General features: G+C 41.4%; 1 protein-coding gene across 1 annotated transcript in view; it reads left to right on the top strand.

The window, feature by feature from the left end:
- The first annotated feature begins 2,379 nt into the window (after positions 1 to 2,379).
- Positions 2,380 to 25,563, top strand: part of LOC124556518 (SET and MYND domain-containing protein 4-like) — a 124,174-nt gene continuing 100,990 nt past the window's right edge. The window contains exons 1-3 of the mRNA XM_047130472.1: positions 2,380 to 2,923; positions 3,000 to 3,144; positions 3,218 to 3,393. Of these exons, the coding sequence (XP_046986428.1) occupies positions 2,623 to 2,923; positions 3,000 to 3,144; positions 3,218 to 3,393 (622 nt within the window). The 5' untranslated portion in view covers positions 2,380 to 2,622. The remainder of the gene's footprint in view (positions 2,924 to 2,999; positions 3,145 to 3,217; positions 3,394 to 25,563) is intronic.

Genomic DNA, 25,563 nt, shown 5'->3' with positions numbered 1-25,563 from the left:
TTTCAATTGTTTACACGTTGCAGATGATATTAGAGTATAAGTTATATTTATTGAAAGTGCTGATGGTGACGATTTGGAATAATGTTATTATAGATGTAAAAATAAATCTACGATCAATTAAATATATTTTTCAGTGCTCTTAAAATAACTGAATTACATTTACCTAATACTTCAACCAAAGTTTACAAACTATTTCCTTTGAAAGGTGGAATAAATATGCATGGCTTTAATAGGAATCTCTCTTGTCAAAAAACGAAAAGTAAAGCTGGGTTCACACACGCAACGAAAGTATCGCCACAAGTCAAGTCATTCTGGAGTGGCGCTGTGAACTACTGTTCACACAGGACGCCACAAATTCTTCGTAATTGCGCAGTTTTCAAAATGGCGTCACCTGTCTCAGCTGAAATGATTCGGGCCTGCGTTAATGTTGTAGCGCAAATTGTGGCATTAGAACTGAGCGAAGAGTTAACAACAAAGAAACGGAAACGCAAATGAATCCGTAAGTGGATATCGCGCAGAAATTATATGGGAGCAACAAATACGCTCATAAAAGAATTAACATTCGAAGATGAAAATTCATTCGTAAACCATTTTCGGATGTCGAAGACGAATGTCGAGTACTTGTTAAGCTGTGTATCAAGCTCTATTCAAATGAGAGATGCAATCCCTACTCGTGTGAAACTTCAAGTAGCTCTTCGATATTTGGCAAGTGGTGATTCCATGTCATCTCTCCAGTACACCTACCGTGTCCCGAAAAATACTATTTCAGCATTCTTGTGCGAAATGCTGGATGCTATTTACGATGCCTTTAAGTCTCATTTGAAGGTAAGTGATAAAACATAGCCCCTTTTGCTGTTCTCAACAGTGAAAGTAAATTGATTTTTCACCGAATTGAAATTTTCTGCACTCGTTAAGTAGCAGTATATACTATTTCAGTATTTTGTCTTACATCTCATGTGTAGCTGAAATCATTTTACAACCAGCCCACAGAAACATTGCTTTAGATATTTCACAGATTCACTAGCCAGAGCTTCAACTGCAGTGTTGGAAATATGCAGTAATTAACAGTGTCTAAATATACTCTCAGTATTTCAGATCTCTTTATGAACTACTGATCCTTAGCTTTCATTATTTATGGAATGAGCTAATCATACATGAAAGTACAAACGAACTGTCCTTCAATCATAGTTCTAATAATTGTTTACCCATGATGTAATTTATATATTTTTTACTATTTCAATTAATGCAGCATCTGTCAAATTTCTGTCTTTGTATGATTCGCTTTTGTGGTTCCAAAGGCATTCTCGTTCTTGATACACCTCCAAGAATCTCATAATTGTCGCTGTTGACCAGTTTTTCGACATATTAATAGCAAACGCACAAACAAAAGCACTATCTGCGAAAGAATACGCACTAGAAAGGTTTGAATCCAGCCGCTAGGTAGCAATCGAATGACGTTATTCGATTGTGGAGAAGGCAAAATGGCACAACAAAGTAGAACTAACTTCAACTTTTTGTAGCGTAACAAAAGTTGCGCTTCTTAAATGGCGCCACCGAAAACTAGGAGTTCACACATGCAACTACAAAGCAACTGCAGTTCGCCATTAGCAGTGGCGATACTTTTGTTGTCTGTGTGAACCTGGTTTAACAGCAAGTTTTTGCTTCGCAGGAATTGATTTTTTGAAAATTGTGTCTAGCCCTATAATATTCATTAGATATCCTAGTAACATTACAAAAAAAAAAAAAAAAGATGCCTTCCAAACACAGGTCACACTACATGTCATCCCCACAATCTCTACTATGGTACAGTATGTTTTAGTCCACCGGCAACGAATACGTCAGTTTCTGCACCAGGTTATTCAATCGAATGTTATTAATGCAGTGTCAAATATAATTAACCATCCTCTTCACCCGTCATAGCGTAACTTCTGATGCGAATACACAACGTCAAATGCTTTCTGCCAGTTCAACTAATCAGACGATGCGAATACGTATTTAGAAATGTTTGTCGCTAGTGTAGACGGGGATGCGAACAACGTACATTATAGCCAACATGTTGCAGACTTTAGTGAACAAATGTTGCGAACAGAAACATGTTTTTTAACTCTGGGTAAAGGCGGTAGTGAACGGCTTCTGTTTTAGTTTTATTCACTATTTTGAGTCAGCCCCTACTCATTCTGCTCCGTGGACAGCCTGTGTTAATACCGCACTGTAAGATGCATTATGGAATGTCTTCCGGCAAGTGTGAATCGACTGTCATCAAGGTGTATTTCTCACAGTCTAACATATGTTAGTGGTAATTCTCTTGCTCCGTTTCGATTGTATACATGTGAAACGATATGTTTGTCAGAGTGAATGTAAAGTGAGATATCTGTATCGTTTGGTCACGCAGACTTTGTTTAGTTGTGACCCAGTAGTTCTGTTCTGTGGAATTAAGCAATCGCAGTTCCAACAGTGGGTTGCGGTGTAGTAAACAGTAGTATTGGTGTGGATGACAACAATAAAATTTCGATAGTAGGTAGCTTATATCTGTAGAGGCTTCATTTCAGAACTGTGGATTCCGGGCGTGCGTGCTTTCTGAACTGGTTAAAAATAGTATTTATAAAATAAAGGGTATAAGAAATGCTCAGGAACGTAGTTTTTGAAGGAGGATATTTCAAACCTTTCCAATATGAATTTCTGGCGTCCATTAGTGACGAAGACAAACATCAGTTTCAGTCACTGGATAATGTGGGGAAAATAAAATTTGTTTTCAATTCTCAAATAGTGAGTGACTTTGTTATACCAACTTCTTTCAAAAAAAAAGATGAGAGTATTGCAGAGAAACTGAAAGAGGCAGGTAACACTGATTTCATAAAGGGAAACTATGAAGGCGCTTTGCAGCTCTACAAAAGAAGTATCATGACGATTCCTTTAACAGAAGGTAAATTTGCCTTGATTTGTTTTAATTGTTCATGTAAAAGGGACCGTGGAAACTTTTAATTTATTCTTACCATTAGGAAACCAGCAACTTTTAGCCGTTACTGCAGCGAATCAATCTGCAGCATTATACAGACTGGGACGCTACACTGAAACAGTGGATGTCATAGAAAATGTACTGAAGTTGCCTTACCCAAAGGAACTGGAGTACAAAGTGAAGGAAAGGTAATAGTCGCTGACTTTACAATAGGTGCAGGAGCCATCTGTTGCAAGGAGTGATTGTAATTGGTCTTTACAGGATGGCTCGAAGTTATGAAGCAACTGGTCAATTCAGGTCAGCAGAAGAAGTGTTCAGAGAAACGATTAAGTCAATAAATTATGCAAGCTTGATCCCGGCAAAGAAGAAGGAAATGAAAAATGAAATTCAGAAAACTCTTCGTCGTTTGGCTTCACAAAAAGACTCCCGGAGTAGTAGTAAGTTTCAAGTTAAATTTTACTAAAGTACATCTGTCATGCCTATATTACAGAACTTAGATTACTGTAAAGTATTGTGTAAGGAACTTGAATATTGTGATTGCAGTACTTGCTAATTTCTCTTATCTATGCACAGTCCATACCACAGGACTCATAGACACGGCATAACCACTCTTGCATTTCTTCATATTATGCGACTTACAAATTTGCTATTAGTACATGCAGTCCATGTAGTGATGACCTTGGCTGTGAATGCAGAGATCTATGTTTAAATCTTGTTTACATACACTGTTTTCAGCTGTCATATAGGTTCATTTCCGTATGTTTTTCTAGCAAATAATAGATTTGAAACATATTTTATTGAATATAAGCTACCATGTGGTACACATACCAATTTTTAGAAGACTCCTCCCACATCATGAAGAGGATTGTTATTGAAATTTTGGCTCCAATTATTTTTTTTAATCAGTTCTTTCCTATCTTCCAAATGTCTTAGTGTTAGCGTGGTTGGTAAGAGCATTGCTCATGGAAGGCAAGTTTCTGGGCTCAAATTCTGGTCTAGCAGTCAGTTTTAATCTTCCAAGTTCTTGTTGCATCAATAACTTCCCAGCATTGTTGCAGTTACTCATGTGGAGTCCATCGTTCATGGGGCAAAGAGATGGAAATAGAAGGTGTGAGGTGGGGGTGTGGGGCAGCTGAGGAAGAGAGTCCATCAATATTCGTGGTCTTCTCTCGGGTGCAGAGACTAGTATGTGGCCTTGTGTTACGGGGAGGGAGAAATAAGTTGACATTTTTGTGGTCACAAACATGCTGTATAGTTGTTTCTTCCATTAACTAAGGGTCTGACAATAGATTGTGAAGTTAGTTGATTGACCATGAAGGAAGACATCTAACAGAATAAGGCCTGTAGCTATGTTTTTTACCAGCTGATGGTACATCTCCGAAGGAGACGTGTGATGCCACTACATGGATAGCCCCTTTGTTTCAGGCTTCATGTTTCATCGCCTGTGGCAAACAAGCAATTTGGTACAGATGTTTGTACTTTCCTCTTTATGCCTTTCAATTAAGGTTCAAGGAACCCAACATGGCCGGCCGCTGTGGCTGAGCGGTTCTAGTCACTTCAGTCTGGAACCGCACTGCTGCTACGGTTGCAGGTTCGAATCCTGCCTCGGGCATGGTTGTGTGTGGTGTCCTTAGATTAGTTAGGTTTAAGTAGTTCTAAGTCTAGGGGACTGATGACCTCGGATGTTAAGTCCCATAGTGCTTAGAGCCATTTGAATTTGAACCCAACATACACAAACTTGTGCATATGCTAGCTGGTGGATAGGTGTGTCACAACTACCAGCAGACATGTGAAGTTGAACACCGAGTTGTTGGTTTGTTATTCATCGGTCACCACCAATAATAGTGTCTGACAGTTGCAATGTTGCAGGCATCACAACTGTGTGCATCTGGATTGTTAGTGGGAGATCAAACACAGTTCCTTCTCTTTGTTGTGTTGACAACAGGTGCTTTGCCTGGTGACTTAGGATGCTTTTATCACTGCCTGGTGTCTGTAGACATTCTGTAAAAACCTGTAAATACATGTGTTGATCTGGTATTTATTCTTTTCTTGGAACACAAGTCAGTTACAGGTGCCTTTTTGAAGACTTAGTGCTGCTATCTGCAGGGAGTTTCTGGAAATATGAGATTATGCTGGAATGTTAAAGAATCTTGCAAACAAAATTATTGCATTTTTTTTAACCAAAATAGGCAGAGAAAATAAATGTGTTGTATTTCTTATTGAATTCCCCCCCCCCCCCCCCCCATATTTTTGATTCTTTGATGCATGTGTCATGTATTGTTGAGTATTTTCTTTGACAGATCATTTATTTATTACCTTGAGTTCTACAGTAGGCTGTAATATTCTCTTACTTTCATTTGTTATAAAACTGCTGACCAGTTATTTTTGAGAACTTGTCTCAAAAAGGAAGTAAAGTAACTCGTGCTACAATGCTGTTATTTACTTCTGGGACCAGTATTTATGTTACTACTCAGTGTTGACAACTACAAAATCACCACCATGGTTTGTCACCACTGTAATGAGTATTGATTTGAACTAAGTTATTTGTAATTTTATTTCATTCAGTATGTGAGGGAGACTGGACACAAGTCATTTAACTTCAGTCTGGGTGGTAGTTACACCCAGGCGAATTTGCTGGCACTGAAGAGGGACTTACTTTGAGACTTTTGTCCCTTCTCCTCCTCCTCATACCTATTGGCATTAGGGGAGCATATGATTCGACCCATCTGCGTTGACCCATGATGTCATAAATACGACACAAACACGTATTTCCAGTGTACTATATACAAAATGGTGAAGACGTTGTCACTACATACACATGCCAATAAATGTGAACAAAAATAAAAACGACACAAGAACATTTCACTCTAACAATAAAACAAAATTAACGGGACAACTGGGGGAAATAGGGGGTTTAGAGTGGGGACCACATAAATATCACAGTACAAAACACTGCACCATCCCAAAACGAATATTATAATTAAACAAAAAACATCAACTGATGACAAAATGTTACAGCCCCAAAACCAACAGGAATTGTACACTTCACTCAACCTATATAGCTCAAATGAAGCCCACAATACCAAGAAATCAACATCTACAGCTCCGAAAAGTGGAACCAGACATTTCCCTTGACCCATATAGCTGAAACACAGCTCTCAGTATCTACTCACTGAAAACAAAACAAAAACTTTCAACAGGACTTATTACCCAGGCTCAAATAAACGCACGTTGGCACATAACCATGTTCCAAATGAACCCAGTACCGCACATTAAACGCGATCAAATACAACAATACGACATCTACAGACATGAACCAACTCAAAAATACCATGTCATAGTGATGCAACATACCACACCACCATTACATCACGGATCCATTCTCGTCTCCAATATGGTGCCTATGATGTCATTACATAGACACAGCAAAAACATGAAAATACATATAGAACCAACAAACACGTCTCTCTCAAAAAATATAATCAAACTAATGGGACCAGTGCGGGAAATTGGGGATTTGTGGGTGGGGACATACTAAATATTAACACATACAGACACTCACCACAATCCCAAACCACACAAAACGACGACAAAAAACACCACAAAATTCCCAAATTCTGCTACACTTACAATTTCGACAGGAATCGGTCACTTCCCTCGACCTACATAGCTCAAAAAACTATCAGTACCACAAGATAAAAACCAACTACTGCAAAAATTATAACCACACCACAACTATTGATACCACAAAACCAATAAAAATTGGAATCGGACTCTTCCTTTGACCTATATAGGTCAACAGCAGCTTATGATACCAAAACACACACAGCTACGATGACACATGGAATAGGTCACTTCCCATGACTTATACAGCTCAAATACCAAAAAAATTGAAGTCGAGTACTTCCCCTAAGATACATAAATCAACCACAAGTTCCGATACCAAAACGTCAACCACAAACACATGTAGTAAATAACACCTACCCAACAACACATAAAAACCCCCACCGAACATCATAACATGTGAACAATAGACCCAAAAAAATGACTACTTACCATAAAAAAGTTCTGGCGCTACGCATCAACCCCCAACTTGGATATTCTGCTTGCATACGCCACATTTCACTATCTCCATCACAAGCCCAAAAAGTTGCAGAAAATTAATGACGGACAACATGTCGTCCCCCATTTCAGCCCGCAGACGCGCACTATTAAACTTATAAGTCACATCTATACCTAACAAAAGAAGCCACAGATTGAATTAAATGACTTACTGCGCGACAAACAGCAAACCAATAACATCACATGACACCGTAATAAGATATACACAGCGGAAACTTAATTCTTAGCTCACTGAAACTAATTTCTGTTCTTCTATTAAGAGTCATGAGTAGACCGCAGATTTTAGGTAAAAACCTATTTTGTTCCCGAGTTCCTATTTGCATAAAAATTTGTACTTACGCGTTTCATGACTATTTACACTTAATAGCGTTAATTCTATAGGACCTAAAAAAGCCTATTTTTACCTATTTCGGCTTTAATATCCTAAAAAGTGCCTATTTCATCACATGAGACAGTGGCTCCAAGTTTTTCCACCCTATACGACAGATGGAATAAAAATATTTTCTGCCCAGCGTGCAGCAAGGTGGCTAGTTGATATGCGCTCATGCTTCGTATTTGCCTAACACTTAAGTCATTTTTAATTTTTTTATATCGCTATCCCTGTTAATACCAAGTACTCTTTATGGGTGTTTTATTATTCATATGTAAAAAATAGATCACGGATATTTAGGTTAAAACCTATTTTTTTCCTAAGCTCCAATTTGCATATAAGTTGGTACTTATGCGTTTCATGACTAACTAAACTGAATACCGTTAGTTCTATAGGACCTAAAATTGCGTATTTCGACGTTGACGCCTAATTTTGCCTATTTCGGCATCAAAATCCTAAAAAGTACCTATTTCGTTAATCTGACATAGTGTTGTGTTTTCAGAGATTAGAAAAAGGATGTAAACTTATGGCTTTATGTCTCGTCGAAGGCGGAAGTCGTTAGAGACTGTTTACAATTCCTTTGCTGGCCTTACTACCAACAGCACTCGGCACTGTTGAATGGTCATCAATCCAAGTTCGCGCCGAGCGCGACAGTGCTTAACTTCAGTGAGCGAATGGGAACCGGTCAAAGATTTGAGTTACAAATTATACTCGAACGTGGGAGTACTAAATGTTATATTTTAAAATATTTCGTTCGTAGGATTCTGGCCAGTTGTGTATTTTCACAAAGAAACGGTTTCATAGGCCTTAAGCTGAGCGCGGATTAAAAAAATCACAATGTTAATCGTAGACGCCCCCTATAGCTAAATTAATGACCTTCGTGCATTTTCTCGCTACTGTCTACAGGCAGTCCTATTAAACTACTCGGTTTCGTGAAAGGTATTATACATGAATTTTCCGGTTCGAAAAATAATTTGCCAGTAGTGAGCTGTTTTCATCTGAAGCACAGCTAGATTCCATTCGCTTGTTCAGAAGGGGTGGCCATCTGTCAGGTGCCATATGTCCAGCAACGAGTACGGTACTTCCCCTACCGCTCCCATGCACCGCAGTAAAAGGAAAAAAAAGAGGTCATCGCTCACTTTTTCCCAGCGAAAACAAATCAGTACATTGTGTAGCGACCAACGTGTTAAGTGTTACTGACGTTCTAAGTGCAAAATAAATTCTTGTTTCTGTGAGAATAGTACGCCATGCCGAAAACAGCTAGTTCAAAGTCTACTCATGTAAGGCAGTGGCTGCAAGATTTTCCGCATTATACAACAGATGGGAAAATTATTTTCTGCCAAGCATGCAACGAGGAGGTTAGTTGATGTTTTTCTTAGACTTCTTATTTTCCTGTCACTTAGGATTCTTTTTTATCGCTATCCTTTAGTAATACGAAATACTCTTTATATGCGATTCTAAACTGCATTTCCCTTTTGTCTCGTATTAGGTTTCGAGTGTTAAGAAATCTCACTGAGCATGCAATGTTAAGGATTTCTGCGGATGAAACTACTGACAGCTAATGTTGAACGAAAGTCAAAATTGAAGCAAACTCTTTTAACCAATAAATCTGGTGAAACCTCCGAAAAAAACTAGTTCTGCAGTGATTTGTGTCATGAACTTGTGGCAGCAAACATCCCGTTTCGTAAACTAGAAAACCCTATTTTCAGAGGTTTTCTTGAGAAGTACTGCCATCAGTCTATTCCTGCAGAGTCAACTTTACGTAAGAATTATGTGGATTCAGCTTACAATGATGCATTGCACAGAATCCGAGAAGATTTTGGAGAATCTTGTATATGGATTTCTGCGAATGAAACTACTGACAGTCTTGGCCGTTACATTGCAAACCTGGTTATTGCAAGCTAGATCCTGATGCTCCATCCAGGGCTCATTTGATTTACTCAAAACAGCTTGGAAAAACTAACCAACAAACAATAGCACAGTTTGTGAACAATGGGCTTAAGGTGCTATACCCAAATGGAGTGGATGAGAATAAGGTGCTTCTGGCTGTCACTGATGCTGTTGCATATCTGATAGCAGCGTTTCAACTATTAAAAGTATTCCACCCATTGGTGCTGCACGTAACTTGTGTAGTGCATGGGATCAACCGCATAGGAGAGCAAGTAAGGCTACAATTACTTAAAGTAAATACAGTAATATCTATAGTGAAGAAAATTTTTGTTAAGGCACCACCAAGAATACAGGCATTCAAAGAACAGCTTCCAGATGTCCCATTGCCACCAGCACCTGTTGTCACCCGCTGGGGCACGTGGCTGATAGCAGCAGAATACTATAGTACACATCTCTCAGCTGTCCAGAAGGTGGTTGAAAATATACCGGAGGATGCTGCATCCGTAACTGCAGCAATGGAGTTACTCAAAGATTCTTCTTTAAAACGGGACTTATCTTACATTAGAGCCCACTACACATTTATGGCAAGAATAATTTCACAATTAGAATGCTCAGGGAGACCTATCTACGACAACATTTCTTTTCTTGAAGAAGTCGAAATGAAAATTAATGAAGCGCCAGGTGAAGTAGGGGAAAAAGTACAGGCAAAAATGAAAATGGTTTTGCAGAAGAACACTGGCCTGAAGGAGTTGTGTGCAGCTGCTGACATAATTAGTGGAAAATCCAGCACTCCTGACTGCAGCATTCCTGTCCAACATGTGCCAAAAATGAAGCACGCCCGTCACATCCGTTGATGTAGAACGTTCTTTTTCAGCGTATAAATTTATTCTGACTGACAAGCGCCACAGTTTTTAACTAGAAAACCTAGAAAAAATTTTGATTATTTATTGTGAAGCCTACTATCGTCAGAATATGTGAAACTACGAATGTATTAATTAAACCATTGCCACATCTTTTTCACGGAGATCTTTATCTTGCAGGAACTCAAAAATATTTGGAGTCATGTTCAACATTAATGTTGTAGATTGCTGTGCTCTGTAACTGTGAATATTCATTCTCCTTGTTTTAATGACTAATAAGATGTTCATACTGTCAACACTGTGTATTTTAATTTATTTTTATTTTCTCTGCATCATTTTTATTAGAGCCTATTTTAGGTTTTACATAGCCTAAATGAACTACTGAAGCAGCCTATTATAGGTGCCTAAAACACACTTTTTTACGACCTAAAAATCCGTGGTTTAGTCATGAGCGATAAATGCACACTTCAAGCACTGATACCCAAATGAACCCAATACACCACATAACATGCGGACCATATGCACACCACCAGAGGACACCACCAACTGCAACAGGACATCATCTACAAACACAGCACATTCATAAACTAAACTCCATGGCCGTCATGATGTCACACAACACAACACCCGTATGTCACGGGTTAAAGCCGACGGGTGGGATCGGACGCCTCCGTTGACCCAGTTTATCTGTGAGAGAGAAAGGTCAGCTTCCATTCTGTTGCCAGAGACTGATCAACATTACAAAAAGTGCTGTTCGAACCTATGTGCACAGTGATGTAATGTAGTGTCTTGTAATGTGATTTCAGGGCTTGTGCCTCTTGACCGTCATACGAGTTAGCAAGGGCTTCCTCCTCAAATATATCTCCAACTGATTGAAATCATTAATTCTTTGTTTCCTCAGAAACTAATTCGCTTGCAGGACTGATATGTATAAATAAAATTTTCTTATGTTTTGTCTTCTAACAGTTCCGCTTTCTAGAATGGTTTCTGCGCCCTAATCATTGACTTTGATTTTTTGAAAACAGAACTGTAGTTATCTAAATCCTTGCACGAGATTTACTTTTGAGTTTTACTGTGCTGAACCTCGTCAAAACCATTGCATTGCATAGCAGGGTAGTGCAGCAGTAACCAGGAAAGAGGAGAGTGGCAATTGTCAGTTGTCAGTGCAACAGTATACAGAACCAACTCCAGGCATGCTGTGGAGGAAATGTAGTCTACAAGACTCAGTGACTCCAGTGTTTATTAATGCTGAAAATCTGTGGATACAATGAAAACATTATATAGCCCATGTGGTAATGGTCCAACAATGGAAAGGGTTAGGGCCTATGCACCCATTTGTATACATGCTTTCTCTCAACTCTCCCATTTGGTCAGCCAGATTATGGGCGTGACGTGATTGGAAATTTTTGTGACATAATTGAATATCGTCTGGTCCAGTACCAGAAAAATCTATGAACCTGTTGCAAGATTAGGCGAATGTGGGGTGCAAAACTGTCTGCCAAGATGACATTCCTCTGGTTCACGGCCTGATGATTTTAAAAGCCCCTCAGAAGGCATTTAACTTGATGATGGCTGCCAGACAGCATTATTACATCTGGAGTGCTAACCTCACATCACCTCTACAACACTAACTGCAAAATGACACCCATCTTGTCACCCAAGTAATGCTGCAGTGCCGCTTAAAGCAAGCAGAGCAATGGCTCCCATTTTCAGTTGTGATTTCACTGCGCGCTTGTATTGTTCTCACAACACATTGTTGTTTTGGTTTAAGGATTCGCTAAGCCTTTCGTTCTCACTCATGGATTGTTTGTTTTGGACATGTTATTCTGCCATGCCATCTTCATTGCCTGTCCTCCTGTTCACACTGGGTGACTCGCTGTTTATGGCCCAAGGCCTGTCAACCAGTTCCTGTGGGCCTTTGAATTGTTCACGGTCACTATAACTGGCAACAGGGTGAAAGATTAGACGTATCCCTTGGTCACAAAGCTTGTCAGGCTTGTAGAACAGGAGCATCAACAGCTGCTCCTGCAGCAGCAATTGCAATAGCAATCTCAGCAACAAGAGCAGCAGAAAATTGCATTTTTACATTGGGATTTTCAGCTTTGGAAGGATCAGCTGCAGGTTCAGGGACGCACACTACATACGCTGTGGTCATTTCCAAGACTAACAGTTGTCCACCTGTGTTTTTGCCTTTTAACGGTGCCAACGAGGATTAGGACACACCTTTGCAATGACTGAAAAAGCAATTTATTGTCTTTCGTGTCTCTGACCATGCTTTCCAGTGGCTGCTGATCCTTTCTTGGGGTTCCCCAGAGATGTGTTTCTTGCTGAAGTTTGCATCCTTCTTGAACCTAGCTGCACTAACGTTTAAAGAGATGGGCTTGTTGTTGCTTTCTAATTGTTAGGTCTACAACTTTGCTTCTGCAGTTTTGCAAATAGATGGCAGTAGTGGCAAGTGGTGGTGCAGGTGGTAGTTCATAAGTTTACTACAAGAAGCTTAGGCAGTTTTAAACATAGTGCTATCAAAATATTAGTCGATTTGTAATTGTTGCATCATAAAGTTTTTCTTGACTGAATATGTTCACTTATGAGCCCAGTTCTCATCATGTGTAGCATGTAGAAATCTGCAGCTGAGGTTCATATAATGTTGGGTAAGACCTATGGTGGGGCAGCTATTAGTGAAAGAATGTGCAAAGAATTGTTTCGGTGCTTAAAGAATGGTGATTTTGATGCCAAAGATGGGCACGGTACAGTTATGTGTGAAAAGGGGATTTTGCACCATAAAATTTCTCAACCTCATGTCGCAAAACCTGTCAAAACGCATTTGGAAATGTTGAAATGAAGTCCTGCCCCACCCACCATATTCTCAAGACATTGCTCCTACTGACTACCATATTTTTCAGTCAGTGGCACATGGTCTGACTAACTTTTAGTTATACGTACAAATGAAAAATTAGATTGACGTATGGCTCTCTTCAAAAGATGCCAAGTTCTTCCAATGCAGGATTTGTATGCTGCCTGAAAGATGGGAGAAAGTGGTGTCCAACAATGGCCAGTACTTTGAATCGTAACATTTTTCACAGTAAAGTCTTGAACTTAGTGAAGAAACAGCAGAAGCAAAGTTGTAAACCTTATATTATTTGCTGTGGTTCCATGTGGTTGCATTGTGGTTCAAATTTCATCATTACCACAAGCAACCTGGTCAGTCATATAGCTCATGGGTGACTTGATTTGTAAGGATTGACTCACCATTGTGATTTCACTTACATGAGCAAATACCTCATGATTCAACTGCACCCATTGTGGGAAAGATGGGCATCTTTTGAGTGGTCTGCCATAAATCATCAGGACAGTTAGACCCCATTTCCCAGATGTGTTGTGTGAACTTCAGGCAGTTCTTCCCCAGGGCAGTTCTTGCACATTCAAGTTCTTTATTGACCTCACAATTATGAATCAAAACTTATGTTTCCAGATGAACTTGGGAGCTGCGTTTTCCTTAGTGAATCTTCAGTTGTATGCTTATCTGGGTTCTCCTGAGTTGGCCCCACCCTCCCATACATTGGTTGCGTATGGTGACAGTTTGATTCCCCTCTGGGGTCAATTCAAAATCACATCTACATACAAAAAGGTTGCTTTGCTGATGACGCTGTTTGTTGTCAATAGCCACTCGTCTGGAAACATTTTTGGTCTGCATGTTTTCTCTTACTTGGATTGTCCATCACTGATGAGGCTCAGGTTGTCTCTGACACGGTTCTCTTCCAGGAACATGATGACCTTTGTGCCACTTCCCTATATCTGAACCTGCCCTGGAGTGTGCCAAAGATTTCCAGGCTCATATCTCCTTGGAACCAGAGGCAGTGCCCTTTTTCTGCTGGGCATGACACATTGCCGTACCCCTACAGATGGCCGTTGAGCAGGAACTTGATCATCTTCACAACAATTGAACCTGTTTGAAACCAGCACTGGGGCCACAACCTTGTAGTGGTCAAGAAACTCGGAGGCTTCCTGTGACTATTCAGAGACTTAAAATTGACAGTTAGCGCCCAGACACAAGTGGAAACCTACCCCATACTAAGTTCAGATGACCTGCTCACAAAGCTGGATGGGGATGATATTTATCTGAGAGAGACGTGGCTGATGCATGTTTTCTGGTCTTGCTGGGTGAGGAGTCACAAAGCATCAACACTAACTTCGGCTTGTACAAATACAAGTGCTTGCCATTTGAGATCTCTTCCACTCTGGCAATCTTCCTTAGACACCTGGAGCAGTTGACCACGTCCATCCTCACTTGCCTTAAGTACCTTGATGACTGATGACTTAATTGCCTTGGTCATTATATGTCAGAACTACTTGCACAACCTTTGCACCCTATTTTCCACATTGCGTGACACAGGGCTCAAGTGCCTCTTGCACTAATGTCATGTTTTTTAGGAGCAAGTGGAATACCTTGTACACTTACTAAACAAGCAATGGATCCAACCCCTCTGTCTGCAATGTCACCTTTATTGACACTCTACCCCGCCCCTGAGACTTACAGGAGCTGCAGCCCCTTTTGGAAAAGGTGCATTATTATTCTAAGTTCCTCCCACAAATGGCCCATATTATGCACCCACTAAAGCAGTTGCAGAAGAAAGACATTCAGTACAAGTGGACAGCTGCCTTTGAGCACTGTTTCACACAGCTGAAGTGTTTACTGCAGTTTGTGCAGTTTGCACCTGGCCTTGTGCCCTTTTCCCCATCACATCCACTGGTTTTGGCTGCATATGTGTCTCCATATGGCAGTGCTGGTACATAGGAACAATGACGGTACTGAGCAACAGATTGCGTATGCATAAAAGGCACTGATATCTGTTATGAAGGACTACTCACAGATTTTTTTTTTTTTTTAAAAAAAGAAGCTTTGCTAATTATCTTTACAATTAATAAGTTCCGTCCTTATGTACTTGGTAGGAAGTTTACACTCATTATGGCCCACAAACCAGTGTAGTGTTCCCAGCTTCCAGAGTGGATGGCACGATAACTCCAGCGTTGGGTGCTTTTCCTCAGCTCGTGCAATTATACCATTAAATACAAGCCCACAGCACAACACACAGATGTGAATGCTCTGTCTCACCTACGTGTGAGACCAAACTCAGCCTTTGACCAACTGGAAATCTCGTGTTTCCACATAGACATAAAATGATCACACACCTTAGAAAGGTTTCCCATTACTGTTTCATGAATCGCCACAAGCTTATCTCAGCCGTGGGTTAGGGTCCGCCTCTCCTACAATCTGTTGATCATAACCGATGGTCTCCTGCTTGATGCCATCATGGACATTGGGGTATCTCTCAGATGAAAGCCCGTGCGAGGCAATATACCTACTGGCTGGGGCTGAAGGACGACTCTGAGGCCATGGTTTGCAGCTGTTCTGCTTGCATCTGGCACCATTCCACTCTGCCACCATCTTTTACCCCCTGGCCCACCATCCATCTCTGCTGGGACCCCATTTGTTTGGACTTTGCAGGTTCCTTTATGGTATCTGTGTGGCTCATTGTTGTGTACACTTTCTCGTAACTACACATATGTTTCAGCACAACTGATGCCACAATTAATGCATTTGTTCAGATCCTTGCCAGTGGAGGGTTCCCTCGAACCATTGTGTTGGACAATGGGCCCCAATTCATGGCAACAGCTTTCAATTAATTCTCCACAACAGCATTAAACACTTATTTAGTCTGCCATTTCACCCATTCTCCAGTGGTGAAGTTGAGCATATGGAGCAGATGTTTAAACAGCAAATGTTAAATGAAGTAAGAACCACCGCCACCACAGCTGCGCTCATGATGTTTTTGAGCACATATGAAACCACTCTAGTCTAGGCCTGGCAGGCCCCTCTATGGGTAGCAGCTGTGTACTCTCCTCCATCTCCTAGCCCCAGGAACCTTGGATCTGGCATACCGGCTGCTGTCCACCAGGCACAGCAACAGGGGTACTCTCATATGGGGCAAAAGATATGCGAACACAGGTGTGCACCCATGGGCAGCGCCTTACAACAATTGACACTGTTAGGTTTTTGTAGTGCCATAATACCAACTAACTCCATTCATGCCTATTGACTACACTGTAGTTGGTGGTACAATTGAACCTGGATAGTCTGCCTTTGCTGGTCCTACAGCTGTACATGTATAACTTGCACTCCAGAACACCAGGGGTGGTTCCTGTGGACGTGGGCATAGAGGTGGAAGTCCCACCACAGCCTCTGCACCCTCTGCCAACGCCATCACCAATGCTGTAGCATTATAGGAAGGGGAACAAAGCATCATGAATTTAGGTGGACAAGCCAAGTCAGTTGCTGTTCCTATCCTTTCTGTGGATCCTGTTGCAGCTCTTCTAGTAACTCCTTTCTTAGGTAAATTGTCTGAGTATGTGTCAGTGTTTATTAGCGACTTAGAGACTGTTGCTAAGTTGGTTAATTGATCAGATGAGAAGCACTTGTACATGGCTAAGTTACAATTGGTTGGCAATGCAAAAAACTTATTTCATGTTTCATCAGTGATTAAATAAGGCACGGATGTTTGAGCAGCTTAAGAAGGGGCTTAACCGACATTACCACAAGCAAAATAGCAGGAGATTTTTCAGGTAACAACTTAATGGATCTTCTCAAAGGAACGAGTCAGTAGTGGAGGCATTCTTGTAAGGAATTAGAAAAATTAATACATGGAACCACCAGTTGACACAGAATGTGGAAGCAGATTTATTCTTCAAGAGGCAAAGTGTAGGGTGCTGGATGTGTTGTTGAGGGGGCTTCCAGGTGACATGTCAAGGAAAGTAGGAATGGAAAATCCAAATAGGCACCACTATTACGGTTGCTGCGCAGCTTGAGGAGGTCGACATTGTAAATTGTGGACAAGATAAACATAACGTTTTTCTCCCTTCATGAAGTGCTGCAGGTGTGGACATATGGGCCACATTAGGAAATTGTGCTGTTAACTGCAGTTCTATGAATGCAGGGTAGTGAGACATCAAGCACATGACTGTTGCAGTAGGAAGCAAAATGGTTGGCATTATGTTAATCGTTTGTTAAAAAAGTGGGAATTCCTCAATCGCCAGATGGTATTCCTGATAAAACTGTGTACTGCAAAAGCATATGCAGAGGCAGAGTCACTCTTGGTGGGTATAGTGACAGGAACAGGACATAGATTTTTAGTGTCTATGGTGTCATGCGTTGGTAGGTAGTCTAGACGTCCTGCCTCTGGGTACGAAGAGAGTAAACTCTCCACAATATAGTTTATGTTGAGCAGGGGAAAATGATGTGGTGTCATTGGGTCAGCATTGCTCGGTTTCAGTGTTGTGAGTGTTTGGAAATTTTGCCACATGTTGGTGCAGGCACTGTCCATTCTTGGATCTAGATTTGCGTTATAAGCAACATGCAAGAACTGATCTTTAGCATTATACTATAGAACTCAGTGGAATATTGTTTCAGCTGGGAACAATGACTGCAAGTTTAACTTAACTGCAAGGTTCACCAGTCATGAAGGTGGTACCAAATAAATTGCAGACACGTGGATCAAAGTTCAATTCATATCGTAATCTACTGAGAGGAACAAGAAAGTTACTGTGACTAAATGTGGGTATTGACCTACTGAATGAGATATATTGAAGAACTGTTTTAATGCGGTGTTGAATTGCATATGCTGCATTCTTTTGTGTTTATAAGTGGGGTACTTGTAAAGGAAATAGGCAAGGATGACACTGTTCTTATTAGTTTTGATCATTTTGGCTCTGAGGAAGTTAGTCTGAAAAAGGGTTAATTGATTGCCATCTTGGTCATCCTAGACAAGGATGATATGAGTAGGTCAAGTGGAAACCTTTCCCACAAGCAAGCTGTCAACACATCTGCATTACACATTATACACGAAGATAAAGTGTTTGAGGGGAAGAGATAAGTTGGCAATGGAAGCTTTGTTAGTACTGTTTGTTGATCTGTTAAATTCTAGTGGGCCACACTCAGCAACACCAGTAACACAACATAGGGTACCAACAGATAACAACACTCTAGTGTACAAGAAGTGATACAGAATCTCTCAGCACCTACAACCTGTAATGGAGGAATTCATTAATCTACAGGTGACTGGTGGATCCTTGAATGAAATGAAGTAGTGTAGGTTGTTTTGCAGTTATTCAGACCCAAGCACAAGAACATACATATCCTATACCAAACATAACAGAGACTTCAGACAACGTAGATCAGTGTAAATGCTTGTCCACGGTGGATTTAAAGAGTCGCCGTTACCAATTGGAAATTATTCCATAAGACTGGCCGAGAACCGCATTTGCTATTCCATAGAGCCACAGTCAATATTGATGAATGAAGTTTGGTCTTAAGAATGTGCCAACTTCCTTCCAGGTTTTGTTGGATATATTCTTAATCAGGATATAGAGGGCAAGGAACACCCGATGCCATGTGTGTCTACAATTCAGTAAATCAGATCATAATTATTCTGTCACAGAGAACGACATTTTGGCTGACATTAATGGTATTGTATATTTTATTTGTTATCTGTAAAGGAGGAAATTTAAGGTTTTAACAGACTATGCTACCTTAGAGTGATTACGAGGACTAAACAATTCTTTAGGTAAAATAACATATTGTGCTTTGAAACTGAGTTTATTTGATGACAAAGTGATACACTATCACAGCAAGAAACATAGCAATGCTGATGACTTGAGTAGGAAGACTGGATTCATGCTAGCACTTGGCAAAAGCCTTGCTGAGTGGCAAGACTTGCGGGCTGCTAACACTGACTGCCAAGTATCTAGAATACAGGTGTAGTTTACTATGCATGGGGACTGTTGTTTAGAATGAAGAAGTATGGACCATGTGTATTGGTAGCTGCAGGTTTGAAGGATGAAGTGTTTATGCAAGCACATGACCGCGTGTTAGCCAGTCATGGAGGATGAAGGACGACAACTCATTGCCGTGAAGCCAAGAAATTTTGCTGGAAGGTGAAGAGGCAGGATGTCAAGCAGTGTGTCAGGAATTGTATACTGTGCACACAATGTGCCAATTTTGGTCGTCAAAGAGTAGCATTGCAGAGGTTACAGGAAGCAACTAAACCATCTGTAATGGTAGGGATGGATATTCTAGGGCCATAAAGCCGAACACTGATGGGTAACCGTTACGTGTGTTGAACTCGTAGACCATTTTTTACATTATGTTTCAATGGTTGCAATCTTGAGTCAACAAGCAAGTACGATAGCACAGGCCTTGGTAAATGGCTGGCTACTAAGGTTTGGCATTCCTAACATGATAATTCCAGATCAGGGCACTAATTTTATGTCTGATCTGATCAAACCGTTGTTGTATTTACTACTCAGCAGCTCAGGACTAGCGCTTTCCACCCTCAGTCAAGTGGAAGAACTTAATGGTTGTCAAAATGTTAATTTATTATGTAAACAGCCATTATGATGATTGAGACGTTTACCTTCCTTATGTTGTGGCAGTGTATAATTCTAAGGCAGATAGCAGTGTTGGACTCTCACCGCATAAGGTAATATGTGGTGGAGAGATGCCCTCATCTTTTGGGGCAAATAAGTCCAAGCTCGTGAAGAATGGGGAGTCAGTGAAGAGGTTTGCAAAAATGTTATGGGATGTTTTGAGAAGGTAAAGAAGGCAAATGTGAAGGCACTTGAGTGGCAGGATCAAGTGGGGTGACATGTTGGTGAGTTATCTCAGTACAGAATTGCTCAGTGGATATTGCTGATGAATCTATATGCATCGAAGGGTAGGATGAGCATATTCCTAACTTGATACCAAGGATCATGTCCGGTCGAAATGATATCACCTGTGAATTTAAAGTTGCAATTACCACCAAAGACTTCCATTGTGCATATGTGGTTAAGTCATTTGATGGAGCTGCAAGTGCCGGAGTCATTACCAGCAAAGAGCATTAAATCTAAGAAAGATAGGAAGAAAGTAGAGATCGATCAGCAGGGTATACACTGAATGCTTTACACATACCTCAATAAATAGCGGTGTAATGGGATTTATAAAGTACTTGTGTGAGGTAGTGTGCTGATGCATTGGAATTATGTTATGAGTATGTTTTGTTATTGGTGAGTATTGTAAAGAGTGCACAATGTATGGTGATGCAGTGCGTGTATAATAATAGATCACGTAAACACATTTTTTGAAAGGGTGGGGGGGAGGTGATGGTGCAAATTCCTTTCTCTTATGTGGCATTACCACCAAGAATGCTTAGAATGGATTTGAGAATTCTGATGATTCTACATCTGTTTGGTGGAGAAGTAGTGGATGCACTATGAAACAAGCAGCTCTAAGCAGGAGTACAAGGTGCATTCAAGTTCTAAGGCCTCCGATTTTTTTTCTCCGGACAGGAAAGAGATAGAAACATGCGCATTATTCTAAAATGAGGCCGCGTTCGTTGTCAATACGTCCCAGAGATGGCAGCACTGCACGGCAGATGGAATTTTACCGCCAGCGGCGAGAATGAGAACTGTTTTAAATACTTAAAATGGCGACATTTTCCTTACTTCCACAGTGTGCAATCATTCGTTTTCTGAATTTACGTGGTGTGAAACCAATTGAAATTCATCAACAGTTGAAGGAGACATGTGGTGATGGAGTTATGGATGTGTCGAAAGTGCGTTCTTGGGTGCGACACTTTAATGAAGGCAGAACATCGGGTGACAACAAACCGAAACAACCTCGGGCTCGCACAAGCTGGTCTGACGACATGATCGAGAAAGTGGAGAGAATTGTTTTGGGGGATCGCCAAATGACTGTTCAACAGATCGCCTCCAGAGTTGGCATTTCTGTGGGTTCTGTGCACACAATCCTGCACGACGACTTGAAAATGCGAAAAGTGTCATCCAGGTGGGTGCCACGAATGCTGACGGACGACCACATGGCTGCCCGTGTGGCATGTTGCCAAGCAATGTTGACACGAAACGACAGCATGAATGGGACTTTCTTTTCATCGGTTGTGACAATGGATGAGACGTGGATGCCATTTTTCAATCCAGAAACAAAGCGCCAGTCAGCTCAATGGAAGCACACAGATTCACCGCCACCAAAAAAATTTCGGGTAACCGCCAGTGCTGAAAAAATGATGGTGTCAGTGTTCTGGGACAGCGAGGGCGTAATCCTTACCCATTGCGTTCCAAAGGGCACTACGGTAACAGGTGCATCCTACGAAAATGTTTTGAGGAACAAATTCCTTCCTGCACTGCAACAAAAACGTCCGGGAAGGGCTGCACGTGTGCTGTTACACCAAGACAACGCACCCGCACATCGAGCTAACGTTACGCAACAGTTTCTTCGTGATAACAACTTTGAAGTGATTCCTCATGCTCCCTACTCATCTGACCTGGCTCCTAGTGACTTTTGGCTTTTTCCAACAATGAAAGACACTCTCCGTGGCTGCACATTCACCAGCCGTGCTGCTATTGCCTCAGTGATTTTCCAGTGGTCAAAACAGACTCCTAAAGAAGCCTTTGCCGCTGCCATGGAATCATGGCGTCAGCGTTGTGAAAAATGTGTACGTCTGCAGGGCAATTACGTCGAGAAGTAACGCCAGTTTCATCGATTTTGGGTGAGTAGTTAATTAGAAAAAAAGTCGGAGGCCTTAGAATTTGAATGCACCTCGTATTATTTTTCAGACAAGCAGACGACTTGTTAACTAGTCATGGGTGAACGTTAAGTTTGACCTTTAACATATGAGAGGTAAGGAACTAGATATGGAAAGAGCAAGAAACGTGTGTGGGATTGTCAGGAAGCAGAGAAAGGGGGACTGTCCATGGATATACAGGGGGAGTATCAGGGGTTAGAATTTTGCTAAAAACACTGTTCAGTACAGCAGATAACGATGACCTTCAGGAGTTGAACAGCACACAACTATAGTAGAAGGGAGGAGTGGATGCTAGTAGAGCAACTGTGGAATGGCATACTATACAGTTAGCAAATTTAGACAGGATGTGTTGAATAAAACCAGGTTAGTGTGAGAACTGACTGAAGAATTGATGCAATACATGAAGAATGCTTTGGGGGCAATTATGAGGACTTGGATAAAATGCAGATGTGACTGAATTTACTGGACGGAAGAATGGCCATAGCAAGGTACTGTGATCACTGGTGGGCAGCTTGAGTCACACAATAGTGCAAGTGACAGTATTGCAAGAGGCAGTGCATCACACAGTGTATGGATAATTGAGTCCTATGTTGCTGCCACATATCAGTTCTTAGCTGGTCTACAGAAGGTACGGCAAAAATTGGCGACAGAGTTACAACACACAGTGGAACCAACGGAGCAGAGTTTATCACTGTTCTGTTCTACATCAACAGTTGAAATTAATACAGATGGAGTGAGATTTCATGTATTGGAGCTGTTCCCAGTGGCAGGTATGGATGCAAATTACCAGTGCTCCATGATTCATCCCTACACAGTGGAATGGAAAGATACAGGTAAATTTGTGTGGGTGAAAACACAGGAAGTTTTGCTACTTTCAGAATGGAAGGAAACTTGTGTACTGATGTCGGCAGAACTACTATACTTGTGCCAGAAGTAGAGCATTACAATCTGTCAAATTAAGTTGATTGAGTCTAGTCCATGGACATGTAAAGTGCAATTATTTTGGGGTAAGTCAGTAGGAGCCGAATGTCAGAGAGAATTGCTGACACCACACACTTATTTCCAGAAACTGGACATGCATTGTGTTTCTTCCGTATTTTCTCCAGAGGTTATGAACAAGGAAGGGAATGACGAGATTAGGGTTACAGGATAGTGGAATACTGATCAACCATACAGTCTGTGACACAGCAGGTGCCATGTTTCATCGCCCAGCTACTATCGCTGGAACGAATATTATAAAACTGACACAGCTGTTTTAGTGGCCAGAGAAGCTGCTATGTGTGTTGCCAACCTAGAACGTAACCTTTTTAAGTGATACCTTTAAACCAGACTTCCTTCACTCCTTAAATGAGCTTATGGCTTCACAAAATAGACAGATTACCACAGAACAGATGTTTCAGAGGAACCAGTAGCAAAATCCGGGGTGGCTTTTCTAAATGAGGGTGGCATGTTGCACCACAAAGTAAAGCACTTGGTATGACTGGGAAAATTAAAATATCTCCCTTGGCTGTTGCAATGGACCACAGAAGCGGGTCAAGCCAACTGAGCTAGTTACGCAGTACTGCATGTTGATGCAGAGAGGACTGCTGTCCAGTCACCGAGGCAGTTATTTCACATTGTCACCAGTCTGGGCTGCCAGAGGCACCAAAATACCAACACAGCAGAAAGATTTGACCACATTACGGATGCTCTGATTACCTCATGCCCAGGCTGTGGTTCTTTTATGATCTGGGTGGAAGGAACCAGTGCTCTAGCAAAAAAAGCATGGGTAGGTCCTCTTATAAATGTTCCTAATTTTTCAGGTAGAGGTATCTGTCTTCCAGCAACCAGCTATGATGAGGGACCTGTGACGGTCCACAGTCTATGCATCTATTGATCTAAAAGTTCAATGGTTCTACACATTTCTCCTGTGGACTTTCTCACCTTACATTTCAAGGCAGTACTGTTAATGTGGACTTAGATGCTGATAGTCACAGTGCCGTGTTAATGCAGAGTCCAATGCTGTGGATTTGGTGATCTGCAACTGTTGATTCCACTGATGGCCTCTGGTTCATGACGGGAGGTTGTGTGGCTCCCAATTGTGTGGGTGAACTTTCTGCTGTTCATGTGGGCAGACTCTGCTGCTAGTGGCTGCTTCTTTTGCACACAGACTTCATAGAGATCGTGCACTCTCTGGCCACCTACTTCGAGGCTGCCAGTTGCCACTGGGCACGGTGAGTGATGCAGTGTGCTGGGTCTGTGAGGTCAACAACCCCACAGTGTAATCAGTGCTGCACTGCTGCTTCCCTCTCTGCCACCTGCCTGCACCTACAAGCCACGTGCTGGACAGTGCCTACCTTAGCTGCTGTGTACTGCCAGTGCTGTGAGGGTGCTGGCTGCCTGGGACCATGTCATGACTACTGATGTCTGCTAAATAATAAATGTATAGTTTGTCAGTGCTGTTTCTCTGATGTCTCATTGGTCACCTAGTAGCCACCCATTCACCACACCTCAGCTTACCTCACCCTGAGATGGTGGTTCACCGACATCCTGACCTTGACCTGCCATCACCACTTGCTCAACCTGTGCTTGAACAAATCATTAGTAGTACATTAAATCCTGATCTTCCTTTCTCCCATTTGGTATGTCTGACTTGAAGTTTTGAAAATAATTAATACAAAAATGAAACACCTTCCATGGTCATCTTTCTTAAACATTCCTGAACTGAACTGCTGTCATCAGTCATGAAAACTAACACATCTCTAAAATGCCTTGTAGTATACAAGGGGCTATTCAAAGAATTTTAATAGTCACCTTGAAAAAATGAAGTTATACAATTAATGTTTTGCTTCTTTGCAACTACACATCTGCAGACCTGGTTAACATTGAAAACACCATGCCACAATAATGTAGCACACTGGTAGATGAACAAAACAAAATGGCGCACCCCATGTATAAAGTATCGTGCAGTAATTTTAATAGACTCCGCAATGATCAGTGCTGAATTGGTGAAGTGTATGACAACATTGCACCATTATATGACACAGTGACTAGGTGGTGCTGGTGCTGTCATTCCCTTGTCATCAGTCAAGCCCTAATGAGAAAGAACAGAGTGACAGACCATTTCTCTGCGAAGAACGTGGAATTTAGAGAATTAGAGACCCTAGTGGTTGAAGACTGGCATATCACAATCAAGGCAATAGTGGAAAAAATGAACAGTTTTCAAAATCTTGCATGACATTTTGGACATGACGAAGGTTCTGTGGCGTTCTACGACTGCTCACAGCCACTTAACAAGTATGCCGAACTGAGACAGCAGTGGAAGTGTTGTAGCCATGCCAGGGCAATCCAGGTGACCACTTCAACGCTGTGGATAAATGCTGTTTGTATCACTATGACCATGAGAAGAGGCAAAGTGAGACTTAAAAATATAGGTATTCACCACTGCGGGAAAAAGGCAAAAACCCAACCATCATCAGACAAGGTTGTGCCGAGCGTTTTTTGGGACTGCTGTAGTGGGGTAATGACAGATCATGCCCATAAGGGGGCAAGCTGTCACAGGCGCATTCTATCAAAATGATACAGTTACAGGAGGCTGTCATGAGGAAGTGTCACAGGAAACTGTCTAGGGGATGTTTTTGCTCAAGGACAGCTCCCTAGCTCATTTTGCACAACACACAGTCACACATGCTGCTACTTTGGCCTATCAGATTATGCCTTACTCCCTGTACTCCCCTGATGTGGCATTTGGTG

This window comes from Schistocerca americana, chromosome X, assembly GCF_021461395.2.
Source record: "Schistocerca americana isolate TAMUIC-IGC-003095 chromosome X, iqSchAmer2.1, whole genome shotgun sequence".
Classification (NCBI taxonomy): domain Eukaryota; kingdom Metazoa; phylum Arthropoda; class Insecta; order Orthoptera; family Acrididae; genus Schistocerca; species Schistocerca americana.
This window is presented reverse-complemented; position numbering and strand designations above follow the sequence as displayed.